Source organism: Leptodactylus fuscus, chromosome 8, assembly GCF_031893055.1.
Source record: "Leptodactylus fuscus isolate aLepFus1 chromosome 8, aLepFus1.hap2, whole genome shotgun sequence".
In the NCBI taxonomy this organism is placed as follows: domain Eukaryota; kingdom Metazoa; phylum Chordata; class Amphibia; order Anura; family Leptodactylidae; genus Leptodactylus; species Leptodactylus fuscus.
This window is the reverse complement of record NC_134272.1, coordinates 15636477-15663483: the sequence shown is the minus strand read 5'-3', so window position 1 is coordinate 15663483 and position 27007 is coordinate 15636477. Positions and strand designations below refer to the sequence as shown.

The 27007-nt window shown below is 41.9% G+C and overlaps 1 protein-coding gene across 14 annotated transcripts in view; it reads left to right on the top strand.

Annotated features, from left to right (window-relative positions):
• Window positions 1-21631, top strand: part of MPRIP (myosin phosphatase Rho interacting protein) — a 76178-nt gene extending 54547 nt beyond the window's left edge. For 4 of the 14 annotated variants that reach the window (XM_075285216.1, XM_075285214.1, XM_075285208.1 and 1 more), the window contains 11 exons: window positions 267-837; window positions 985-1101; window positions 2712-6182; window positions 9570-9717; window positions 9844-9961; window positions 10127-10286; window positions 10382-10492; window positions 11591-11677; window positions 12121-12283; window positions 12760-12845; window positions 16306-21631. In XM_075285216.1, the coding sequence (XP_075141317.1) occupies window positions 267-837; window positions 985-1101; window positions 2712-6182; window positions 9570-9717; window positions 9844-9961; window positions 10127-10286; window positions 10382-10492; window positions 11591-11677; window positions 12121-12283; window positions 12760-12845; window positions 16306-16377 (5104 nt within the window). In that variant the 3' untranslated portion in view covers window positions 16378-21631. Of the gene's footprint in view, window positions 1-266; window positions 838-984; window positions 1102-2711; window positions 6183-9569; window positions 9718-9843; window positions 9962-10126; window positions 10287-10381; window positions 10493-11590; window positions 11678-12120; window positions 12284-12759; window positions 12846-14071; window positions 14120-14302; window positions 14909-16305 lie in introns of those variants that run through there. The other 10 variants (XM_075285220.1, XM_075285218.1, XM_075285217.1 and 7 more) reach the window with 7 other exon arrangements.
• Window positions 21632-27007: the final 5376 nt, after the last annotated feature.

Below are 27007 nucleotides of genomic sequence, written 5' to 3'. Positions count from 1 at the left end.
ACACTGTGACCCTCTCTCCACATAATTTCCTCTGTTGTAACTTTTTTTCTCCATTTTGGTTTCTTCAATATTTTTTTTCTGTGCCTTTCTTCGAATTAAAGTCTGAATTTATTATAATGGCTAATTTGTAAAATTGGAAATGTTACAGCTTGCTATCTCCTACCCTGCACTCCTTTTGCTGTTAAGGTCTCCTGAGTTAGAGTTCCCCTTTGTGTGTGAGGATGTTGGACCTGTCCCATTAACCTCATGTGTTTCTTTATCTACAGCTCTTTGCCTGAGGAGAAGAGTAAAACGGCATCTTCGTTTGTCTCCAGTTCTGTGCTGAGTGAAAAACAAGATTCGGAGCACTCAGATGCAGATGGAGAGCAGAAGAGGAGCCGGGCCCGGGAGAGAAGAAGAGAAGGACGCTCCAAAACCTTTGACTGGGCAGAGTTCCGACCCATTCAACAAGCATTGGCTCAAGAGCGGGCTCAAGCAGCTGAGGTCACAAAGTCGATTTCTTGCTATGACACCACTGACTCCAAGAATGATCTAGGGGAGCTAGAAAGGGAGCGAACGCGGCGAAGAGAAGAACGCAGGAAAAGGTTTGAGAGTTCAGACTCCGTGGAGGAGTCTACAGTTGAAGAATCCTCGCGGATGGAGGTAGACAAAGGACCAGCATCTCCCGATTCCATTGACATTAGGCCAAATGTTCAGGTGGAAATTGAGCAACGCTGGCAACAAGTAGAAACCACTCCGCTAAGGGAAGAAAAGCAAATACCCATTGCTCCACTGCCTTTATCCAATGCTTCCCCCAAACGTACCGCCGAAGACATCACAGTCCTCTTGGAAAAGCAGGTAAGAAGAAAGGTGGTTATATGGTCAGTCATGCAAACTGTATACACCCATATCTTCTGTATAGCTATAATTTGCTCCAGGATCAAGAGGGCGACACAATACCAATTGGAATTTTCTATCCCTTTTTATTCTACACCTGTGATCCAGCTGGAACAGAGTCAGAAAGAAGTGTCCGATCTCTTGGCTGAAAATCTAGTACTGCAACAGCGACTGAAGGAAGCCTTGGAGCAACAACAAAATGCGAGAGATGGATACGTGTTACAAGTAGGTACCAACAACACCTTCTTATGGTCTGCTAAACCTCTCCATTGCCATTCTGTGACACTTTGGCTAGCAGTGGAGAGGTTTACTGGTGTAGTAATAGAACATTAGATATAACTGTGCATGCTCCTATCAGACATATTCTCTTGTGGCCTTCAGCTTGCGTCTTCTGTTTCCTATGTATTACAAGTAACAAATCATAAAAGTCTGATTTTGGGCACATCTTTTTCGGGGATATTTCATATTTTACCCAGGGCTGTTGAGTTGGTAGGTCAAACCACTGACTCTGTCTCCACTGTATGACTCTGACTCCTTCATAAATGTCTCTCAACCCTAGTCATACAGGAGCAGCAAAGTTCCTCTACTTTGGGGGGCGGGGAGCAGTAACTGTGATAACACGAGAGGGACAGAACATAAGGAGGTTTCAATGATACTGAGAAGAGTCCAAAAATTAAATCTGATTTCATTAATGAATCATTTTATTTTGAAGCCAGAGTTATTAACCCCCACCCATCATTTCTGGCTCCGACTCCTCGACTCCGGTCCCGACCCTACAGCCCTGATTTTACCACAGACAAGCTGAACTCCATTACTTCTGTAGTCTATTTTGAGTTCTTGCCATCATGTTCTCTATAAGTAGTGTTAGCACTTTTAGAAGAACTGAAGGGTTCACTTGCATCTCTCCTCCTCCTGTTGCTTTTCAACAACCGCAAACCTAAATCATCTGACTTCATCTTCTCTGTACGCCTATAATTAGGGCAGAGGGGTCTTCTCACTAACACATCTTGGTGGCTTGTATTGCATGGTGTCATTTTTTATAAGCATGGTTTACATCTAATATTTCACTGAGTGTCACATCTGTGGGCTTTTCCTACCAGCGTTATAAAGGTTCAGCAGTTGAGGCTAAATTCTCCGGCTTCTGGCTGTGCTTCTGTCTGTCCCGTGCTGTATTTTTGTCCGTCTGCATGTCTGTAGTAACCTTCTATTATTTGCTCTGGAACCTAAGACATTGCTTTTTGTTTATTCTGTTTTTTTACCTTTCTACTTCTGATTAAGTTGCTTCTTCTTATGTGTTTTAAGTTAGTAATAAAATGCTTGCAATAAAAAAAAACAAAAAAAAACATATCTTGATTTTTATTTAATTTTATTTTTTTTTGTTCCCTACTTTGCATGCTATAGGAGGATATTTATTTCCTGTTAGCTTCATGTGATTTTGCTAAGAAAAACAATTGTTTTTGATCTGAAAAACAATACCGATCAACAAGCTTTTCTTCTGCCCTGCTACCATCACCCCCCTACTCCCCATTCTCCCCTCCCCCACCTTGTTCCCTACCCCATTCTCAACTTCTTCATTTTCCTCCACCTCATCTTTTAGAATCTTTTATGCATACTTTTTTTTTTGTTTGTTTTTATGTTCTTCAACAAATTCTCCAGCCAATCTGAACCAGCCTGAAAGTAAAAAAAAAAAAAAAAAAAGCCTCGAGCTGCAAACTTTAGGTAGCTGCAAAAAGAGGCAAGGAGTTTTATTACGGTCCATTCTGACCAGAGGTGTGACACTCAGCTTTGTCCAATGAGAGTGTTACTAATATCCATGTTTAATCAATTTCTTTAAGACTGAATTGGCAGATCCGTCTTCGGACGCATGGCAAAGACTCCATAAAGTCAATGAGGACCTTCAGAACGAGCTAGAGGCGCAGCATAAGCGTCAGGAAATGCTCAACCATCAACTACAGAGTATCAAACACTGCTACGGTGAAGCCAAGGACACCATCAGACATCACGAGGCTGAGATTCTGAATCTTCAAGCCCGTCTTAGCAGTGCATCTGCAGAGCTTTCCATCAAGGAGCAAGCTTTGACCAAGCTAAAAGTGGACCTAAAGCTAGAAAAAGAAAAGACTCATGAAATGCTGGAAGAATGGAAAAATAGTGAAGTGACGCTAAGCTCCCAGCTTAAGGTCAGTCAGCAGAAGCTCAAAGAAGTCGAGTCTTTGCTTTTGGAGAAAAGGCAGGAAATTCGTGAGCTTGAAATGCAGCAAGCTCTGCAGAAAGACTATCACAAAGAAGCGCAAAGGTTGCAAGACAAACTTGCAAGTCTGCAGGCTCAGCTGGATGCGAGCGAACAAGCTCAAAGACTAACAGAAGAGCGACTTCAGATGAATTATGAGGAGTTGATAGACAACTATGAGAAGGAGAAGCAACTATTGATCCTTAACTTGAAAGAAACTGAAGCCCGTCTTGTAGAATATGAAGATAAGTTGCAAGAGAAAGACCAGGTGATGGAGGTTTTACAAAAAGAGAAGCTGACGGATGGTGCCCAAGCCAGTGTGTGTGTTCACCACCTAGAGGAACAGCTGGTTGGTAGGGACGCCGCTATTCAGAGATTGAAAGAATGCATCAAAGAGCTGGAGTTAGAAAGGGACCAGCTTAAAACAACCTGCCAAGAAATGGTCCAGCAGATTGCTGGTTCAGATGCCGACATTTCCGCTTTACAAAACCGAATTAAGGTTCAAGAAATGGAATACAACCTGTTGAGGGCTTCACTGGAGAAGTCAACGGAGGAGATTGTGAAGGTTCAAGAGTCTCTCAGAGCCAGAGAAGAAGAAATAAAAAATATCTATGAAGCTCACAGAAGGCTGATGGAAAAAAAAGATCAGGATATTAATGAAGCTCTTATTAAAATGGCAGCTCTGGGGAGCAGTCTGGAAGATACGGAGACAAAACTAAAAGCCAAGGAAGAGGCCTTGAAAAGCTTGGGTGGGTTATGTTCAGAATCACAAGCAAAAGAAATAGAGTCTGTTTACCTGCAATTGGAGACTGCAAAATGTAGAATTTCAGAAATGGAGCAATGTCTGCAGGCTGAAGGGGGTGTTGTGTTTGGTGAAGTTTCACAAAGAGATGGTCTCATGGATGTCTGCCATGATGTCCCACTAACCACTGATCAAACAAATCCTTCCTCCCACTTCATAGAAAAAGAACAAGACACGGCAGTAAAAAGACAGAGAATACGATTTTCCAGCATTCAGTGTCAGAGATACGCTCATCCTGATGGCATAGAGAAAACGTGGTCAAGTAGTCCTTCCTCTGATACAAACCAGGAACCATCTGAAGGAAGCATTACACCTGAAATTACTGTTCCAGATCATTCTTCCAGAGATAATGACTTGGATAGTTGTATGTCAATTATCCATTCACTTGAAAGTAAGCTATATCTAACAGAGGAAAATCTGAAAGACCTAACCCTTAAGCTGGAAAATGAAAAAACCAACCATCAGGAGACCCTTTTGGCTCTGCATGACCAGTGGGGAAAAGCTGAGGCTAGTCTTAGGGAGCAGCTCCAAGTTAGTATATGTCAGGTCAACTCTATGACGAAACATATGGAAGACATGCAGAAAGAGAGAATAAGCTGCCAGCCGGATATGACCAAAGCAGAAATTGTATGCTGCTTAGAAGCATGCAGTAATCTTCAGAGAGAATTACATAATGTCGATGAATTGCACCCAACTTCATTGTCCAGCGTTAAACATGCTCTGTCAGGCATAATAGATTCATTACGGAGAGCTCTGAAAGATTCATCAGATCTCCAAGGTCTGGATAAGGGTTGCCAAGCAGAATCTACGTTGCAGTCTCCTCAGGATCCTATTCATAGACTTTCAGAAAAAATACATTTCCAGGCTCAGTTGTTGTATAGTATGGTTGAGTCCTTAAAAAACACCTCTGAGACTAGTCCACAGGGGCAAGATGGCGAGCAAGTGGTAGATTGTTCTACAAATTATTTGGTAGAGATGTTCGCGAGGAAAATTAAGCTAGAAAGAGATTTCTGGGACAGGGTTTCTGAGCTTGGTAAAGCTATTGTGGGGAATGAAGGGGTAGCAGATCCTATGGCGTCTGAATCAAGTCTAGGTTCCACTACCGATCTTCTCCAGATCTTGGCAGATAATACTGTGCTCAAAGCAGAACTTGTCCTGGCCATTCAGAAGTCGAAGGCTCTGGAAGCCAATCTTAAAAAAACAGAAAATGCACTTGAAGGATTATCTGTGGAGGACTTGGGAACAAATCCATGTGGATCTCAGAAGTTAGGATATCACCACATCATTGACTCTGAACCGCCCTGTTTAGAGGATCTTTCTTTACATTTAAAGAAGAATGCAGATGAACTAAAGAGAATTTCCTGTGCCCTAATGTCCATGTCACAAGATGATTGTCAGGGAGCTATTCAGACATTATTGCAAAGAGATCAGCAGATTTCTAGCTGTGTTCAGTTCGGCAGTTCTCCGATGTTACATATACAAGATGCTGTTGTGCAGGCCCAACTCTGCTATGTTGCTTGTAAAGCCCAGCGTGAATATCAAAGAGAACTGAGGAGTCGCCTTAATTCTGTGTGCACGGCTCACTCCGAAGCTTTGTCCAAGGTACATCAGGATTACCAGGAAATACTGCAGCAGAAGCAGATTGAACTCTCGGATGTGTTGGAACGAGAGAGAAATGCAACTGCTGCCGTAACGGCTAACACCGAGGATACCGAAAGATTTCTTCGAGAAGCCGAAACAAAATTTAAAGTAACCATTTCACAGCTTGAAAGTGAATACAAGAAGGAGATCCAAAACCTAATGGACCAATGGATAGAAAGGGAGAACACTCTGAAGTCACAACAGCTGGAGACGGATACTAAACTTCAGGCTTCGGAACATGAAAAGGAAGCAGCGGAGAGAATTCATTGGGAGAAAATTAAGCAACTGGAGATTCAGTTCCAAGAGCAAATTCAGGAGCTCCAAGTCATTCACAGAAATGAAATGAAGTGTTTAGAGGAGCGGTATACACAAAGTATCCAACAGCTTCAGGATACACTTGATAGCTATCATAGGGATCAGTCATATACACCATCACCTGTGGACATGACAACTCGAGGTATAGCTTCTGATCAAGAGACCATTGCTGATGTGGACTCAATGAATGTACTGAAAGGTCGAATTCTGGAACTGGAAGCTCAGATGAACAGGATGAGAGAGGAACTGGAACAGCGACATCCAGAAGGCACTATGTCCTCTATAAGGGAGAGATACCAGGCAGACTTTGAGAACCTGAAGGTCCTGTCAGATTACATTATGTCTTATTTTACTGTCATCTCAATATTACTGTTTTTGCTGCTTAAATTAGTAGGGGTGACTTGTGATGTCCTAGATCGAACTTCTTCCACCCTTTACTAGATTTTGTTGGGGGTCAGACAGGTTGGATTTTACTCATCCACTCCTTTCTGGTTTTTCAGTCTATACTAAATCTTGGCATTATGTCTTAGGTTAGATCCACATATGCAGAGCTGAATAAGGTGTCAGAAGTGATCCCTATAGTTACACCACCTGGCAGAATATTTGGGAGATTTTGCATTATCGGCCGTTTCATAGGGAAGTAGGACTTGATCCATAATTTGCAGATAGTTTCTACAGGCCGAATACCCATGAGTAAAAACTACAGATGTGTGTATAGGGCCATAGAAATTTATTGGGTCCATATACTATCCACAATTGTGGGCAATATACTGAAAACTACTACGGTCAATGTGCATGGGGCCTTCAGGCTGGCCACACGTGTTCAGTGACAATGGGCAAAAGTTGAATACTTTTTACAAGGAAAAACTGTTCATGGATGAAAAATCTAAGTATAGGATGAAAATGTCATACATGGCTGACTGATGGCTACAGAGTCATTGGTCAGCTAAAACTAATGTCAGATAAATTGTACCTGGTGTTTGCTGAAATCTGCTATTTTTCATCAGCTTTACTGTGTATGGGCAGAGAAAGAGAACTTAGATTATAAACTCATATCTGGAACCTGAAAAGTGCATTAGTTGGACAGACGTCTTTGATTCCCAGAGTCTCTGACGCCTTGTCCCTACCACTGTCTAAATTTGTGGCCACTGAGGTATTATATAGTAGCCGTGTAACACTACTATTTAGGTACTGTCTAACACAGGCTATGGATTCGGTAGGCCAAACCACGACTCCTTCACTTTTCCACAATTTGACCCCGACTTCCTCATTAATGGCTGACAGCCATTAGCAGACAGAAGCCGTAAAGATTCGGGGGGGGGGGGGGGGGGCAGTGACTAAATTCCTATTAAGTAAATACGTAAGAAATTATACATTTAATTACATAAACTAATTGTATAATATAATTTATTTTGAAGACTGAGTTAGTAACTTTTTTTCCACCTCCACCTAAAACTGGCCCTGACTCTGGTTCTGAAGTCTTGCTCTTACTGCCCCATATGGCGCTGCTGTGGTTCGACCCTTTGTGTGATGGCATTATTTAGGTACCAAATGGCACAGTTCTATCTGTAGTAATTTCAGAGCTATCACCAATATGATATCTATAGGTCGCTGCTTTCAATCCAACTAGGATTTCAACTGGTGATATCTCTGGAGATAATACTCTGAGAACTGTAATCTTGGTGTCTTATAGAAGCTGAGAATCTCCTTTTTCACATCAAGCATTCAGAGATATAACTGTTTGAAATGACCCTCAAGCCAGACACCGTGAAAGCAGTGTACAGTTTTTAGCTCTCAGTTGTGAAACAAAGTAGTGCCGGATTTCAAACACAGGAGCCAATACTTTTAAAAGAATTCTTTCATTAAAATCACATTTTTTCTCGATCATACATAGGAATGGCCTTAAGAAAGTCTATTCTTCTCCTACCTTTAGATGTCTTCTCTGCGCCGTCGTTCCGTAGAAATCCCCGTTTTTGTCTGCATGCAAATGAGTACTCTTGCAGCACTGGGGGCGGTCCCCAAAGCTCAAACAGCACTGGTGGCGTCCACAATGCTGCGAGAGAACTCTCCAGCGCCACCTCCATCTTCTTCAGGAACGGCCTCTCTGCGCGTCTTCTTCTGGAGCTGGGTTCAGACTTCTAGGCCTCGGGTAGAGAGGACTGTGCATGCCTGTGGCCACAAGAAAATGGCTGTTTACACAGTAAGCTGTGTAAGCGGCCATTTTCTTGTGACCACTTATACAGTAAGCTGGTGTAAGCGGCCATTTTCTTTTGGCCACGGGCATGCGCAGTGGGCTCGGCCTGAGGCCTAGAAGTTTGAACCCATCTCCAGAAGAAGACACGCAGAGAGGCCGTTCCTGAAGAAAATGGAGGTGGCGCTGGAGATTTCTCTCACAGCATTGGGGATGCCCCCAGTTCTGCGAGAGAACTCCTTTGCATACAGACGAAAACCAGGATTTCTACCGAATGGTGGTGCAGAGAAGACATCTAAAGGTAGGAGAAGAATAGCCTTTCTTAAGGCTATTCCTATGTGTGATCAAGAAAAAAAATATGATTTTAATGATAAAATCCCTTTAATAAAATATATTCCAAACTTTACACAAAATGCTGCCAGAAAATCAAAAGTTGTACAAAAGTGATGTTATGCTTCACAAGCAGTTTTATTAACTGCGAAAAGGCTAACCGGGCCTAAATAATCAAGCTCATTTTTTTTCCACGCTGTCATCAGGCACGTTGCATGTTGGTTTTCACGGCCCTTAAAAGATTATTGTATTGAGTAATTAGCTTGTTTTTAAGTGTGATTAGCCCATTTTATGCATTATCCGAGCACACCATCAAGTCGGCAGCATCAATGGATAGGACTTTGTAAATACCCGGCACGGAAAAAGTATGAGATAAGGAGACAACTCACACCCTGCTCATTATCACATGATTATCCTCCAGCACGTCCTGGTCCTGGTCTATCACATCACCCCTTTTGTTCTACAGTAGATTTCTTTCCTTCCCCTAATTAGCTAGAAAAATCTAGGACTTTGAAGAAATCTGCTTGTCCACTCAAGAAATTCTCATAAACCACTTTTGACTAACACCCTTGAACATTCTTGGTTTCTAATTTATTTTTTTTTCCCATAGACCATAGATGAAAGTCTGCCGTAAAAACTCATATGGGAGGTTTTACACAGCTATTAAACAAAGTTCTTTACATGAATATTTGTTCCTAAGGCTGGTTGAATTTTTTTCAAGCAGGTTTTGTCTTAATCACATGTGCACACTTTCCAGCAGTGTACCCACCAAAGTACTATATAGGATGCCTTGGTGGGTCCAGTAAAAGACGCCTAAATTTGAAGGGTACCATGGTCTATTTCCTAGGGGTTGGTTCATTTGGTGAGCCCAAGAAACCTCAGTCTGACACTGCTTTCAAAGGGTGGTCCTTTTCACATAGGTGACAGTCTTACATAGAGTTAAAGCCACAGGTCAACTGATGTATCATTCATAAATCGGCAGACTCTCCTTTTATGTCTGTGACCACCTTCTTTTACTCCTCGGTTGACCATCACCTAACGCTGCCGCCTTTAGGGTCAACCATAGATTATTCTTTTCATGTTCCCGCTCTGTCCCCTTCTTCTTTTTTTTGTTCTGATTTTTTTTTTTTTTTTTTTTTTAGCGGCCCATGGTATAGCATTATTGTAAAGGGTTTTTTCTTCTGCAGGCGACATGTGAACGAGGCTTTGCTGCTATGGAGGAAACCCATCAAAAGAAGATTGAAGACCTTCAAAGACAGCACCAGCGAGAGTTGGAGAAGTTGCGGGATGAGAAGGACCGTCTCCTAGCAGAAGAGACTGCAGCCACCATATCAGGTACAGGACTGTGGTTCAACCATGATATGTCAAGTATTGGTGGTCTGTGAGTTGGAAATTGAATACTTTAAAGCTTTTTGTCATTTAACCAGCTTTAATTTCATGTTAATATTTTTACTCTTCTAGCCATTGAAGCAATGAAAAATGCACACCGCGAAGAGCTTGAGAGGGAGCTGGAAAAATCCCATCGCTCTCAAGTCAGTAGCATCAATGCGGACGTGGAGTCGTTGCGGAGGCAGTATTTGTAAGTTATAAGCTCCGAATGACTATTGGGGTACTTTCCTAATAGATAGTAGTATCTTGTAGTTTTATGTTCCTTTGGGTACTTGTATGAGATTACAGAAGGAAGTGTGAAAATTTCCTCTTGGTATTGAATTGTCGCTGACTCCCATTGTGACCCTTCTTACAGGGAGGAATTGCAGTCTGTGCAGAGGGAGTTGGAAGTCCTCTCTGAGCAATATTCTCAGAAGTGTCTTGAGAATGCCCACCTTGCTCAGGCCCTAGAGGCAGAACGCCAAGCTCTACGCCAGTGTCAAAGAGAGAACCAAGAGCTCAATGCACACAACCAGGTGAATGTAATAATGTTGCTGTCTCGTCTTTGTTTTACGAGCCTCGCTGCTCTGCTCATTGGTTTCCACGTCTCATTGTTTTTATTATGTTCCAGGAGCTGAATAATCGTCTGGCCAGTGAGATAACACGGCTTCGAAATCTGGTAACAGGAGACGGAGGGGAGGTATCGCCTCTCACCCAGGGGAAGGATGTCTATGAGTTGGAGGTAAAGCCTTTCTTCCATTGTCTTTTAGCTTTATTTGACTGTGTTTTAATGCTCTGGAGAGATTTTTTTTCCTGCTAGTGTATTTTTGGCCTCAAGAATAGACTTGATAGCTTTGATGTTTCTTTTTGTAAAATATGGATGTTATCTTTTGGGTGTACTAGCTCTACGGGCAACATACTAACACTTATATGCTGGATACTGTGACATATTGCAAGTGTTAAAACTGTCACGTACTTTTTAATTTACATCAACTACATAAAATATTCTCCGTATCCACCATGACTCAAAAGTTCTTCTTCATTGTTACTACTACAAGGTGGTTAACCTAAAGGTTAAAGGGTTTGTCCCAAACTATAAATTCTTTCCTATCCACAGGATATGTGCTAAGTGTTTGATCTGCCATACGCAATCTGTCCCCATAGCCCCACTCTCACGTACTGCCCAAAGTTCCTCCCCTTTCATATGGTCAGGACATACCCCCAAAACGTTTTTCAGAGTTATCAGCAGAAATTGGTGCAGCTTTACAAGGACCACCCAGGACCTTTGGTAACTTAATTCTCCAACACTAAGATCCTGGAAGGTACATTTCAGTATTAGTGGTTTTTCCAAGACAGGAAACAGACATACAGGTACTAGACATGGGTGACAGCATCAGTAATAGTAATTGTGAATCTTCTTCAATGACTACCTTACATAGCTTAATAAAAGATGCTGGTGTGCTGCTTTAATTCCACAGACGGCCAGAGATAGTGATACTCTTCTCCTCTATAAAAGTCCCATAGAGTAGGAGTGGCCGCTCACATACCTGAACACCGCTCTATTCTGACAGGGTGCCTTCCCTTCTCATGACCAGTGAGGGTCCCAGTGGTCGGACCCCCATTGATAAGACTCTTATCGCCTCTATGGGAACAGGTGATAAATTTTAATCTTGGACTCTAGTCCCAATTCCAAGAAATCGTAATGTGTTGTATTCTAAAAGGTTCCTGTGTATAGCTGGTGCAATCTTCTCACATCATTACGTTCATGTTTCCATCCATCAGGAATGTATCTTAAGATTAGCACTAGGGGCTCCTGTTCTAAATGACTCGTGTTTTGCAGGTCCTGTTACGTGTGAAGGAGTCTGAGATCCAATACCAGAAACAAGAGATCAGCTCCCTGAAGGATGAACTGCAGACGGCTCTTAGGGTAAAAGGGTTCCTAGTTTATGTCTTCAATCCTAACTAACTTTTCTGCTTCCAAAAAAAGCTGTGTATCAAGAAGCATCGGAATTACGCTCACCATACACATTAGGTAGCTGTCAACCGACAGCTTGTTTCTACAGGTTTTCAGCCGACTGTTATCTCTCCCAACTTTACTATACAGATGCATGCTTGGCTTGCATGTTTTCCAAATGGGAAGAGTAGAGAAAGCCGCTGGCAGAGATTTCTGGATCAAAAGGATTGTGTGCTTGCTGGAATCCAACTGTCCAATCTCTCAATCCTCAGATATCTGCCATTAGGGAGGGTTGGGAGTTGTCCACACGCCTTCTCGACCTCCTCCCCCCCATACATACATTTAGCAGCATGTAATTGTAGATCTGAGAATGATGTGATTGCCATAACGTTTTTTTTTTTTCTTCTTGCCAAAAGGATAAGAAATATGCCACCGATAAATACAAGGACATCTACTCTGAGCTGAGCAATGTGAAGGCCAAAGCTGAGTGTGACATCAGTCGGCTAAAGGAGCAGCTGAAATCTGCCACCGAGATGTTGGGGGACAAATCCCCTGAGAATGCAACGGTGTCTGGATACGGTGAGAAGGAGGACTTTGCATTTTTTAAAACTTCTTGTTCTGTAGATGCTCAAATAACCCCTATTGCAGATTCATGAGGGTTTTTTTTAAATACATGAAGTAATTCATTAAAGGGGTTATTCCACAAAAAGTATTTATCCTCTTCTCATAGGATAGAGGGTCTGTCCCGATAAAGTGAATGGGAACACCGCCCACCACCAGTCGCACCTACATTTGGCTGCGGTTAGGCTGAATGTGCAGCAAGGGAACGGACCTCCCATCCTCGCCTCGTGGCATAATCCCTCCAAAGCCATCTGTTTCCTACAAATAACAGGAACTACAATGTTACTGTTGACTGGGAAAAGCAGCGCATCGGGGTTTTTTTTTTTTTTTTTGGGGGGGGTTCTGCTGTGTGTGAAAATACAGACTTTATGACTTATGAACAGTTCGGCCGTCAAAATGGATAAAGCTTAGTGACCACTTGCTCTGTTTCACAGATATCATGAAATCTAAGAGTAACCCAGATTTCCTGAAGAATGACAGGTCGACCATCAACAGACAGCTGCGGAACATCAGGTCCAAGGTATGCTGGTTCTCGTACTTCAGGGAATGTGAGATCTATAAAGCAATTGTCACCCTAACAGATTTCAAGAGCTATAGAAGTCTGTCTGATTTGCTGGAAAGACTATCTCAGGATTTTTTTGGGTCCAATATTTAGAAGTGTATTTAATTTTAGGGAAAAAAAAAATTCCTAGTCACAGGCGAATATAGAAGACAACATGGTGTGACCACTGCTATACTGTTACTGCTCCTATGCTGTCTCAATCCTTATTTAAGCTCAATAGCTGTGACCTGTTGGTTGCTGGGGGTATACATTACCTAGCAGGTGCTGTCACCAGGTACCCATTGGTGCTGTCACCAGGTTATCAACCCGACATGGAGTATTGGCAGGAATTTATTTGACCGTTCTCTGTATTTTAGATAGATTCTCTAAAGGGGTTGCCTGAGAAATCAAAAAAATGACTTGAAGAGGTTGTTCCAAGTTATCCCATATCAATAGGATAACTGAATTCTGTATTGGCTGCCATAGAGAATAAATGGGTGCAATAATGTACATTCATGGCCTGCTTCTCCATCAGGACTGGTGAAGTGGATCCCCATTTTCAAGATCGGTGGGGGTCGCAGCAATAGGGCACAACCTGATACCTTGGTACAACCTCTTTAAAAGGTGGAAATGCCAATAAACAATTAAAATACAAAAATTAACCCACTTGATAAATTCCCACTGATCTGGTAGTTCCTGCAGCGGTGACATGCTGGCATATATAGCATGCAGCCAGTCATTGACCTCAGCAGTGATGCTGGCATATACAGCATGCTTAATCCAGGGATTGTCTGTAGTGTCCATGAAGGGCGTACAGGATGTTACTTTTGCAGGAAATCAAAAGACCCCGATGGGGACCACTGGAGTGACACAGCTGGTGCACTAGGGGATTTATCAGGCAACCCCTTTAGATTTTCCCATGATGTCAGCGGTTCCCTATACCACACAGATGCAAGTGACAGACTTCTATAACACCTGAAGTCTCTGATTCCTTACAGATTCCCAGTTTTTCAATAATATTAGAGGATTATTATACGGCCCCTTATCTGCTTAGACATAGCTAATGAAATAAGAGCTATACAATTTCTGACAATTCCGTACGTTAAACCTTCCATGTCTAAATGACCTGTTTTTGTAACTTGTTTTCAAAACCCCAAATCGTCTCCCATTTATCCTGCCTGATCCTTGTGATTTTATCTCCCTAGTTGGTCACACCGTATAGATCATAATTGTCTGCCTGTTAGTAAGTATATGTGAGTGGTCTTCATCTCACTGGTTAGCCTATGTCCGTGCAGGATCCCTGCATGATATCACACGTTACCCCCTTCCAGATATTACATGGTCAGGGGTGAGGGGACGGGGTTTGAGCACTGTCACATGGGATTCATGCGCTTTCTTTGTCTGTCTGTGTCTGTGTGTCCCTTTGTCCACGGAAGTCCGTAATTGAGCAGGTCTCATGGGATAACTGAAAAGTTCCACGTACCAGGTTCCCTGACATGTAGGTAAAAACCAGGCCACCAAACTCTGCATGCACAACTTCTTCTCTCCATCCTGAGTGCCGCCACCGCCAGCTTGTTCCTTTCTTATAACTATAATCTTCACTGTGAAAATTTTATCAACATAGAACATACCAGAAGATGGTATGATGGCACATTTCCCTGAATGCTCCACGTTCTACGTAACAGGCTTAGGTTAAACTTGACTGGATTTGCTAACCATTGAATGATGTCTATTCTCACACATAAATGACCATGCACGCTACACATTGGGCAACTTCTAGAAGACAGGTTTCCAGCAAACTCTTGGAGTCACCATGTGTGATTTTTGTGATGTGTTTTGTCCTAGATTAGTTTTGTGTGACATAAGAGTCTGTGAGTCCGGTGTCTTCACACCCCATACTCTAAGATTCCCTAAAACATCATGTTCTGTGTCCTGCTTCAATGCAGGGACATCTCCCTAATATTCATCTAAACACATTTTATCATCTTTATTACAATACTGCATATGGTAGTATAGTATACATCCGCCACCATGTTGTACAGCAGAATATCCTTTCTATAGGGCTGGATTTTTTGCAACAAGTATGTCACAAGAAGTCGTATGTCACAACACACCACATGGAGGGTCATTGGATGTGATGTCATACATTGCATTCTCATGTGGTGCAACATGTGCAGCTCTAGCCCAAAGCCTTGAGGGAAAAGAAAAAGCTCAAAGGGATAGGTCATCTATATGTGATTAGTGGGGGTCCAACACCCAGAACCCCCACAAATCAGCTGGTTGAAGAATCCATAGCATTTATGTGGGTGCTGCAGTGTTGTCCATATCATAGAAACTGTGCTTGGTATGGACTCATTGGTATAAGCCTCATTGACTTAAATAAGATTGAGCGGCTGCTATCCCACGTGACCAATCAACATGATTATGTCATCAGCATCAGTAAGAGACTGCAGCACTTATAACAACTGTGGCCTTTTCATACAGCTGATCTATGGGGGTCCCTGGTGTTGGACCCCCCACCGATCAGAAGGATAGGTCATCAATATGTAATTACCATAAAACCCCTTTAAAGGAACATGTTAGATTTTACCAATATGCCACCTTGTCTGGGTGAGACAACATCTTTTATCCAAACTTCATTTTCATGTCACCCCAATAGGTTTTGCAGTTTATAACTATGCAGGAATATTTCCCCCTCCTTCCACAGCTAAAGGGTTTTTCAGAGCTAACAATTTTCTGACTGGCGGAGGTCTAACTCTGAACAGAGAGTCAATACAGTTTAAGTATTAAACTACAGTACCTGGTCTGGCCACTAGAGAGAACGGAGCTGTCTGCTTCCTGTTCCATTCTCTGTATATCAGTTGATTGTTGGGAGTTGCCAGACCTCCACAGATCTGATATTGATATCTTATTCTTAGGATAGATCATCAATATTTTTGACCTGAAAACCCCTTTTAAGCTTTATTTTTTGTAAAGTTTTTCATACGTACACATTCATTATTGTCCCCTCAGACAGCCCAACCAGGGGCTGATGTCGCCATCACACATAATATCCACGTCGTGTCCAAATCTCAAATTTTTTTAGACTGTTATGAATCGGTCATTTCAGTCTCTACCTTTTACCCAGCTTATGAACAGTTTCAGGACCAAATACATCTTTTCTCTCCGCAATGGGATTGTAATTCAGACCCTTTAACACTTACATAATTGTCACTTAACCCTGTATTGTGGCCCACTGTTACGGTCTCTCTTCATGTCTGGTATTTGCACCCATTTTCCTCACATCCATCTGTCATGTGTGACACCCCTGTCGTCCTTCAGCATGCAGAACTAATCTGTTCCCATTTCACGTACGTGTGCTTGTTCCCTGGCGCTTTTCGCTTTCTTGCCACATCCTTGACTTTAACATTTGCCGCTTTTTCTCTTTTTTCCAACACAGAGCCTGAAGGAGGGGCTGACAGTCCAGGAGCGCCTTAAAATCTTTGAATCCCAGGACTTCAAGAAACACTAACATCTCCCGCTTTCTGCTACGTCTCCCGATTTCTGCTGCGTGTCCCTAGGATGTGGAGCAGAGATTCCGCCGCCCTGGATCCATCGGGCCTCAGGGGACTCTGATGTGCAGCTCTTTGCATGTCACGTGGCTCTTGAAATGTGCAAGACCATTCAGGTGTTGAAATGGTTAATTCCTGTGGGTACCTCTCCAGCTCAATATCTTTTCCCTAAACCTTCCTCCTCCTCCCCTTCTTGCTCCAGGATTAGGGCACATTAACTCGCCTTCTCCATCTTGTCAGAGCTTTAACTCTCATTCAGAATTGTCAGTATTAAGGCACTGCTGCCGCTCAATAAGCTATCAGGTGAGACAACATTGGACCTTCGGGCCTCATGCTGGCCCCAGATACTGCCATCTGCAGGAGAAGAGGTGACTCGCGGACAGGTAAATGTGACAGGGCTACCTGCCTGGGTACAATCTGCGCCCCTCATTCTCTCCTCACAGTGTATGTAGTTATTTATAGACGTGTTTGTGTGCGTATAGTGTGTCTACGGGATGAGAACTGATCCTGCTTCTTCATTGTGTAGTGATGTCTCCTCTCAGTACTCAGATTTAGTGGATAGGATCTGCTGGGTGTAGTAGCATATTCTCAAGTCCTCCACTTGCCCAGTTTTTTTTTACAATGGACATGGTGTTGACCTGGCAGCTGGTGTTATAGCTTACCAATAATTGTGTGATCCGTACAGGACACGTCTTTGTGATTCTATTATCTCAACTGGGCTACGTTCACATTGGTGTGGAGTCTCCGTCAGATATCACATGAATGAACGACTAAAGACTCTGGTTATTACTGGTCTGTCCTCGGTTATAATTTTTGCAGACTTTCTCTTCTATATAGATGTTATTCGCAGCCTCTTACTCGCTCCTTTAAAGGATTTGTTGGGGATTTAAAAAATTGTGAGCAAAGTTATAGAAAGGAAAAAAGCCAAACTTTTCTTTTCTAAATTAATGTAAATTGCTATAGGATTTTTATCTATTCTTTCACATTTCAGTAAATATTACAATTTTTAGTATTTCCCATTGGCCACTAGAGGAAGCGTCATCTGTATACTGTGTCCTAGGGTCGGCTCTCCTAACTCCATCTCCTATGCTGCTGTCTATCTAGTTGCTAAGGACCTTTGACCATGTTATCACAGGTCCTGAAGTAGCAACAATGACATAGAGCTGTATTGTGCGTCACTGTGATTGCCTAAGAATCTAAGATGTCATCAAAGGTCCTTTCACAGCTAGAAATCACCTGCATACTGCCTGATGCATTGTCACAGAATGGAGATCAGGCGCCCTCTAATGGCCCACAGTGGAAAATATAAAAAAAATTCATAAACTCTTATAATTCTCATTATTTCCAAATATTTATAAATTAATAAACAGTAACTTTCATTTATAAGTTGTTTTTTTTAGACACATTACTTTTAAGCTTCCACAGTCCCTGTTTAATTCCTGCAACAATAATGTGTTGTGGATGTAAAATGGCCACTGCAGCCAAGTGTGGTAATGGTATCATGTGACCACTGTGTCCAGTGCAAATGTATAGCATGTAGTGGGGGGGTACTGAAGTGATGGCGCTGGAGTGGTAGGGGATTGAAGAGGCGAGTATAGGTGTTCTTATTTCATCCCGTTCTTCTTGGACAATTTTATGTAAACCACTTTAAACCTTTAGTTTAAATGATTTTTCTCCCCGTAGGCTTGTAGTAAATCCTCAGTGTATTTTGATAAGAAGCTACAAAGTACAGTTTTGGTACTGCGTCCTCTACCCCATTTTGGGCTGTACCAGTTTTCATGAAAATCTAGCCCATCCGTTGACCAGGAATCAATGATAGGACAATGCATTTCATGGGCCCAAGTAATATTAGTGAAAATGCAGCCTATCCATTCACTAGGTTCCTATTACTGATTCTTGGCCAATAGTACTTGTTCTCATGAACACCCGTCCATGCCATAAAATGGTTTAAGGTAGCAGTATAGACTGACATTGGGTGCTGGTAAGGGCTTGTCCTGCAGCGCCCTCTGATGTCTGAGTGGGGCTCCTAGGAAGACTTGGCAGGTGATGTATTAATTTGAGAGTATTACGTTATGTGATGATGTCATTGACCTGCTCCAGGTGTCATAAAGTGACTTGTATTAGAACGTGAAGGTTTTTGTTATGTTCCTTTGTGTTTTGATTGTTTTTCGGAATGTTTCATTTTCTTCTGCATTAGAAAATGTGTTTGTTGGAGGATCTGCAGGGAGGATAGAACTTATGTGGTATCCTCACTTGCACAGACTTGGATGGGATCCTCCGGCACTCATAGGGTTGACTGTCCAGCAGCATTTCCCTTCGAAGGGAATTTTGTGAATGCCAAACCCAACTGAGTGTCGGAGATGCCGGAAAGCAATGAAACGAGGCTTAAAGAAGGTGACTTGTGTGTCTTTGTTATGTGCAGTCCTGTGATAGTATGTACGCTGATGGTTGAGAAGGTGGAGAGGAGCTGGCCGCTGTTGATAAAAAGTTCTAAGATGCCCCATACACATTAGTTAGCTATTAGCTGAATAAGCGACTCCCCTAGACACATGCATACTCTGGCCAGAAAGAAGGAAAAAGCATTTGTCGGTCATCCCAGAGGATCAATGATTTAGTATGATAATATTCATTGTGTGCTATCTTTTCTTCCCCCGACTTCACCTATCAAGGTCCCACTTTGGCTGACTTTTACATGTATGTAGGCCTTCGGTCGTCAGTCCTTGTGCTTTTAGTTGTATAAAGTGAAATCCTCCATATGCGGCCATGTAGACTGAATCCAGTGTTCAATGTCTATTATATACTTACAGAACAACTTTTTAACAACATTTATATCATGGCAGCCATGTGTTGAAGTTATGGGAGTGGCAGTGAGGGCTTATTGTAATGCAAGGCTTTGGAATATGGTCGCCATTTTTTCTATGCTTTTCAGACTTACAAAAATCCATCCATCCTTATACTCTAAAGCATTTCTTTCTTTCATAGGTTTACATTTGTTTTCACAGTGTTAGAATTATGTCTTCATTCTGCACTTTTCCGTGTGGACGTAATCTGTTACAGCCATATTTTTTTATATATATTTTCTACTTGTATATGCAGCTCTTCGTCTTGTCCTTTGGTATCAGAATCTGCACCCAGTGATATAAAAGCAATTCTGTAAAACAGGGAAACGGCTACATTTGATCAGTCTATAAATTCTGTTAAAGCTGCCACCAGACCTGAATGTCACACTGATTGTGTCTTTTGTCTTTCCAAAGGCCCCCTAGTTTGCCTTCCCCAGATTATCGGTAACCAGTATAATACAGTTTTGCCAAGCTATGCGTGGCTGATGTAAAAATGGGCAAACTAATATCAGACAATGTTCTACATGCACTTTGCAGTATCCTTCATGTTATCTGAGATCTGTGGAGAAACGTCACCGCAAAACCTGGAAAATCTAGTCTGATCGTTTCTTCTTTCCGTATGCATGGTATGCACACATTTCTTTCAGAGGAGACTTTGAGGGGTCAGCAGGGTTGATTCTGTCATGTGCTAGTGTGTATATGGTCGTAATGTATTTAGAATTTCTTTTTTTTTTTTGCGATTCACACCTTCTCCTTCAGATGGCGCTCTCTGGGGACCCCAGCGAAGGTAGAGTTAGTGCATGCGCAGGTCCCACCTACCAATCACTCGTCTGTTTTAAATGCCAGATAATTTAAGAAAACCTGTATAGTATTCAGAACACACTTTGTACATATTTCTTAATTCCAGAGATAGTGAGGTTTGTGTCCGACTTGTGTTTTTAACCTTTGACCCCCAGATGTTTAATTTTTTTTTTTTCCCCCCTCTTCCTTTCTTCTTCTTTGACGCTTGTGGATTGAGTGTAACATTTGGAGTTAAATGAACCCTGTAAGTTTTGATAATGTTTTAGAACCTCACCGAATGTGAGTCCTGCATTTTTCTGTCCCGTGTAATATATATATAAATATACGTTGTAGAGGATTGTACAGCCGGCCTCTGACCAGTATTCCACATTCCTCCAAGTGAGCGCCGGGGTCCTCTTCCTGGCCGGTGCCAGCTGCTGAAGTTAACTGAGTCTTCTGTCGCCTGTGGGTTCTGCAGCATCGATTCTAAGAGGAGATAATGTTTTGTGTAATATGTAAATAACATGCACACTTTTTTTTCTTTTTCTCGCTCTGTAACATAAATCCAGCTCTTGGTTTATGACTGTTTTGGCTCCTTTGCTGCCCATGCTCTACATTGTAACCGGTTCTGGCAGTGAAAGGGTGTAGGTGCCACTGTGAACCTTATGCACTGTTCTGCCATAGAACAAATCCAACCAAAAGATTGTTCAACCTACAAGATTGTAGTGGTGACACTACACGTCACATGTATGTGATTGGTTTGTCCACAATTTGTTAGATTTTCGGTTTGTCCCAAAAATTTATCTAAAAAAAACCACATCATCTTAATGTGGTTCTAGAGCTGGTACTGCAAAGGGGTCCTTGAGGATCAGATGGTAGTGAATTGCACTTCTCGAAATCTCCAGCACCATCAGTCATTTATATTCTAGGCCATTGTCTCTATGGCTGAGGTAACACTATAGGTTCCAGCTTGTCCTGCCTCAGCTGTGGTGCCACAGTTGCCTATTTTTTTCCCCCCCCCTCTCCTACCATCTGCCTTGGCCACACCATGTGCACACCCCCCCCTTTGGGGTCGCTCACTGGACAGCCCAATAAAATATGCAAGAAACAACCCAACTCCAAAATAAAGACAGGGATACCAGAGAGACATAGTTCTTCTGTCTGGATGTATATCGATGTGTCATTCTCAAAGTTACTTTTACTTTTTATTATTGTTTTTATGATGCCCATTGCTACATCTTCTACTTCGGTATACCCTCCAGTTCAGGCTGGCACATGTGTTTGCCTGGGGTGCAGGGTTTACTGCAGGCAGCAATTGGGCTTAAAATTACATTGATGTTCTTGTCTCTCAGTACAACATATAGTATGAATGCTTTCATTTTTTCCTCCTCTTTTTATTTGTGGTGATATCTTAATTTCGTTCCTTGATATGCCTGTACCCTGCAGCTCACTTCGGTCACGTTATTTCTTCCCGCCGGATGCGTGCGACTCGCTAGGTTCCTGTGGATGTAGCTGATCATTTTTATTTTGTAAATATAATTACTTAACTTTACATAAACTATATCGTAATAAACTATTTTTGCACCACCCTTTATATGGTGTCTGAGTGCTCTGTCTGTTTATGGGAAGTTGGGGTTGCCCAACTTTCGGAAGAACCCAAAAGGCACATCCGTCATGAAACAGTTACAGCATTAATCGTTGTTGGGTTTTTTTTTTCCCAGCTTTCCTGGAACCCTGAAATGCATATGTAGCAAGGAGTGATATTTATTGGGATACATACAGTATTTGCTATTATAGCAGTGTTTTGTTGCAGATTGGCTCAGAAAACTGCAGCAAAAAGTCAGGATTGACTTGAAAAGGAGTGAGAGATATAATGGAAGTTTTAAAAAGTTTCCTTTCAGTTTAATCCACTAGTTTTGTCTCCGCAAAATCTGCAACATGGGACCTTAGCGTCTCAGCTTTCCTGGAATCCTGAAAGTCAAATCTGGCGTGATTTGGGAACAAGGAGAAGAATATTTTGTATTCAACAGTCCCTATGGGGATCTTGGGGCTTGAGACATTGAACTGTAAATCTGGCATGGTTTGACACACTTACTTAGTGGAGGTATTTAGACAGATTAGACGCTACTATAATTCCAGATTATTTGTTTATCAAAACCCGAAATAGGAATTATCGAACACAGGTCCAAGGCCACATCACGTACACCAGCCATGGCTTTTTTTTTTTTTTGGTACACAACTAGCACACCATTATATTCTATTGTCCCATACACACCTGTATATTTTCATGGGATGATGAGCCTGAAGAATAACACAGCACAGGTTTTATTCTCATCGGTGTTTCAGCCTGGGCTGACTTTAGTCAAGTAATGGTTCCATGGAGGCGCAAAGATTTCATTGATGTTCCATGAAATCACAGACTAGGCCAGTAACAATTTTCCATATACTTTCTATATTAAAGGGATTCTACCACCAAAACAGTTTTTTTTTTTTTTTTTGTGTTTAAGACGTCGGAATAGCCTTTAGAAAGGCTATTTGTCTCTTACCTTTAGACATGGTGTCCGGCCCGCTGTTCTGTAGAAATACCAGTTTTTACCGGTATGCAAATGAGTTCTCTTGCAGCAGTGGGGACGGGCCTCAGTGCTTAAACAGCGATGGGGGCGTCCCCACTGCTGCCAGAGAACTCTCTCCAGCGACGCCTCCATCTTCAGCTGCCTCTTCTGTCTTCCATGCCAATCCAACCTCCGACACCTGCGCAGTACACTCCTTTATTGAACTACAGGAGCGGCCTCCCAAAAAAAGGTTTTATTGGTAGAATCCCTTTAATATCTGATTTTTGTTAAGTTTTAAAATGGCTGGTTTTCTTGGACACACAAAGGATGGTGCTGGACCTTAAGGATGCAAAAAAGTCAATTCTACATCTTCATTTTCACTATCTTTGGAGAGTACAGTAGCAACCATCAGCGCCGATCATATACACAGGTCACAGAACTAGTTATGTCATCCATTGCCAATCTTGTGCCGCTTTCTACCACTTCATGGACCTCACTGTCATTGCTGAATGAAAGTGTGGTATCGCTGAGTCCCTGTGATGGGTTCTCCTTCCTGTAACCGATGTTTTAACTCTCCTCCTCTTCGTAGTCAGGATATGTAAGTTCTGAAGCTCTGTCTTACTTCCTGACTCTGCGGTGGACAGATACTTCACATGATCCTGGGTTCACGCCTGCGCCGACAGAAGAGAGAAACCTGACAGACTGTGTCCAGCCATGAGCACCAGGGAGTGTTTTGAACTCTCCGCGGCGAAAGTTTTTTTTTTTTTTTTTTTTTAACTGGGCACAAAGTCCAGCATGTCCGACTTTGTGTCCGGTTAAAAAAAAAACAAAAAAACTTTTGCCGCAGAAAGCACAAAACACTCACAGCTGGGCACTTTCCAAACCCATTCATTTGAATGAGTTTGAAAAATGCCTGCACGTTTCTGTCTCCTGTCCAATTTCCAGCAGTAAACGGAAACCTGCATAACGGAGACTGGGGTGCAGATGTGAACAATCCCTCACTGACAGAGTTGCTGGCCTGTCATCTGCTCTGCATTCACAGTCTATCCCTGTTCATTCTCAGGTTGAGCCCTAACAAAGCTTTCTCCTCTGTCCTCTCCTGCTTCTAAGGTAGGGTTCAAACTACCGTTGGTGTCTGTTAAAAAAAAACAACAAAAAAAAACGGACACCTATCATAACGGACACAAACTGACAGTAACTGATGGCTAGTGTCCGTTGCCCATAGACCTCAATGGTAAAAATAAAAACAACCCCCAAAACGGACACTTACTGCCGTTTTTTTCGAACGGACAGAAAAGTCCTCCATATGGGATTTTTTTGTCCGCTTGAAAAAAGACATGGTTGTAAACAGACTAAAGGACACAAAGGGACACAAGATAAAATCCCATTGAAATGAATGGAAATTGCAAAAGGACCAGCGAATGTCTGTTGCTAAAATCTTGTACAGACAACAACCATGGACACCAACGGTAGTGTGAATGCCCCCTTAGCTGTAATATCATACAGTAATATCTGGAAATCATGGATTATTTGGTAAATCTAGACCCCACACTTTTAGACCACAGGCTGAACAGATCTGAATTCAAGATTTTTGAATCGACACTGTAATAGTTATACTTTAAAATATGATCCCAGTGCAATCCCAACTTGAATTTTGGTACAAATGTGGCTTGGAGCATAGCAGGCACATGCATTTTTGGAAATTAACGTTTTTTCGGAAATGCGTTTTAAAATTTTGCGTTTGCATGGGTAAAATATTAAAGATACTCTTGTGACGTATCTGGTGAAAAACAGGACAGTTATGAGTAGAATGGTGATTTTGTTTATCTTTCTTTTTTTTCTAGCCGGAGTTTTGAGGAGAAATGTAAAGGCAGGCAACACAGAAATTCACACTTTTTCTGAACTTTGAAAATCAAAAAAAATTTCTAGAATTTTTTTTTTCTTCACATTTTGCATTCTCTGGCACACTATTACCAAATAACAAAATCTCAAAAGAATTAAAACTATAGAGGTAAAAATCATTGGTTCACTTGACATGGAATGAGACCACACAGATCAGATTACTGTGCTGTGTCTATAACAAACCGTGCAACTGTGTGTACATCACATAACCATGGACTGATTTCTATCCAATGGCAGAAATCTAGAAAAATCAGGAATTGATACAGAAAGTATATTGGAAAATTGTACAACTATCTGTATAACATTTCTATCAGTCTGAAAGTGGACAACCCCTTTAAAGACACTTGACTCTTTAAATACTTTTGACACTTTCTCTGGTGTATACAGTATGTCAAAGATAATGCTCAGATATAGTGAGACAGATTTCCTAACATGCTTGTACCTAGATCTTGTTGTAAAATATGCTAATTTCTTTTTCTTCCCAAAAAGAATAATCCACTGTGCCTTGTAAGATCAAAATATGACATGCTTCAATATTGAGGTATAAGTATTGAGTATCTGAAGAAGCAGCATGGGGTCACTGTGACAAATTTGGTGCATTTTCAGACTGCCAGCCTAAATATACATTGTTATGACAAGATTATTGAATCTGACCAAGTGTGCAGAGGGTCGCAGTATTGTGTGGTGGGTGAGACTGCACTAAGATCACACAAGAAACACTTCCTATTACTTCAAGCTTATTTCATTGAACATGAAAAATTCTCTTTAACTACACATTCATTATGCACCAGAGGGCACCCAATGGATACATCAATTGCTCATGCTAGGACTGTTAAGCGTATACACCAAACCTAGACCTCAAATGTTATATGTACAGAGCCTTACTATACCAGACTGACATGCTCCAATCTTCTAGGCTACAAAAATGGACCGAGTCCGTGTGTAGTTATTCTTACTGAAACTGCAGGCGGCAGAAAACTCTGTAATTTCTTTTTATAGCCCTGCATTTTTATTTCTGTAAAGTAAATGCAGTGCACATAAGAGTGCCAGGAACTGTTATAACAACGGATAGAGGATAAACTTTTACAAGAACAGATATTTAATACTGAAACTACTTAAAGAAGCGCTGCTTCTAAGGTCTTATTCGTACAGCATGGTTTTGGTCAGTATTTAAGCCAAAACCAAGAGCAGGTGGAATACAACAGAAGAGGTGCAAATTTTTTTCAATACACATCTTTGTGTAGTCTCCACTCCTAGTTTTGGCTTGCAGAAACACAGATCTGTTTAATGAATGCAAAAATAGACACCAATGGATGGCTATTTATTTGGGAGGATCCCCAAGCTGACTCCCCAGCAGATGTGAACCAGGCCTCAGAAACCAGCCATTATTTCTAAGGTTGTCAAAGTTTAATTACACTACTGTCTTCAAGTTTCAGTAGGATTTTGTTCATAGAAAAACCCCTTTAGGCCGGGGCCCTAATGTGACAACCACCAGAGCAAAAACCACAGCAAACTGTCCCTGCAAACTGGATGTGATTCTAACATCCCGTCCACATGTTTGGGAAATTATAACATCAATTATACCTACGGAAACACCAGCGGTTTCCCTATAGGTATAACGTAAACAGAAATTCTTCAGAGGAAACCTCAGCAGACTTTCTGTGGGGCTATGGCCTAAGGGATTAATGGTCCAACACCCTCATGAGTTCTGCAGCTCCTTCCCAGTGCCGATGTTGCATTCATCTGTCCCATGGTACAGCTCACTTCTATTTGTTATGTGGGGTGCTTTACTTGGCAAACAGCTGTTTCATGGAGTCCTAGGTGTCGTACCCCCATGATCAAATGGATGACCTATGTCAAGGACAGGTTATCAGTAGAGATGAGCTAACACTATTTGAAACAGCCGTTTTGAATAGCACACTCCCATAGAAATGAATGGACGTCGTCAGCACGCAGGGGGTTAAGTGACCGGCCACCAGCGTGCCAGCCGCTTCCATTCATTTCTATCGGAGCGTGCTATTCGAGACGGCTGTTTCGAATAGTGTTCGCTTACCTCTAGCTATCAATCATCAAGAGCCAGAAAACCACTTAATGGTCCAGTCTGTCTTCAGTCTACACATCTATAAATAAAATAGCCATATACAGGTAGTGATCTCAGACTATGGTCTCTGTTTATACAGATTGTCCCAATATTAGCCAATCAAATCTGGAATCTGTCTGCTTACCAGTAACATTAAAACGTGCAGCCTGCAAGACATCAGTCCACAGTTCTAAGACTCCTATCATACTCATCTCAATACCATTAACATACTTGGTACCTGCTGCTTTGTGCCCTCCAGGCAGTGATAGGTGTTATCCATGTCTAAGTTATTACTCTGAAAGTTCTCCATTGTTCTGGGAGAGTATGAATAAAATAAAATTAAAAAAAAACAAACAAACTTTGGAAGAAACATTCAGTTAAAAAACCACTAACGTACGCCGGTATTCAGAGGCGTGATGATCAGAGATATGCGGCA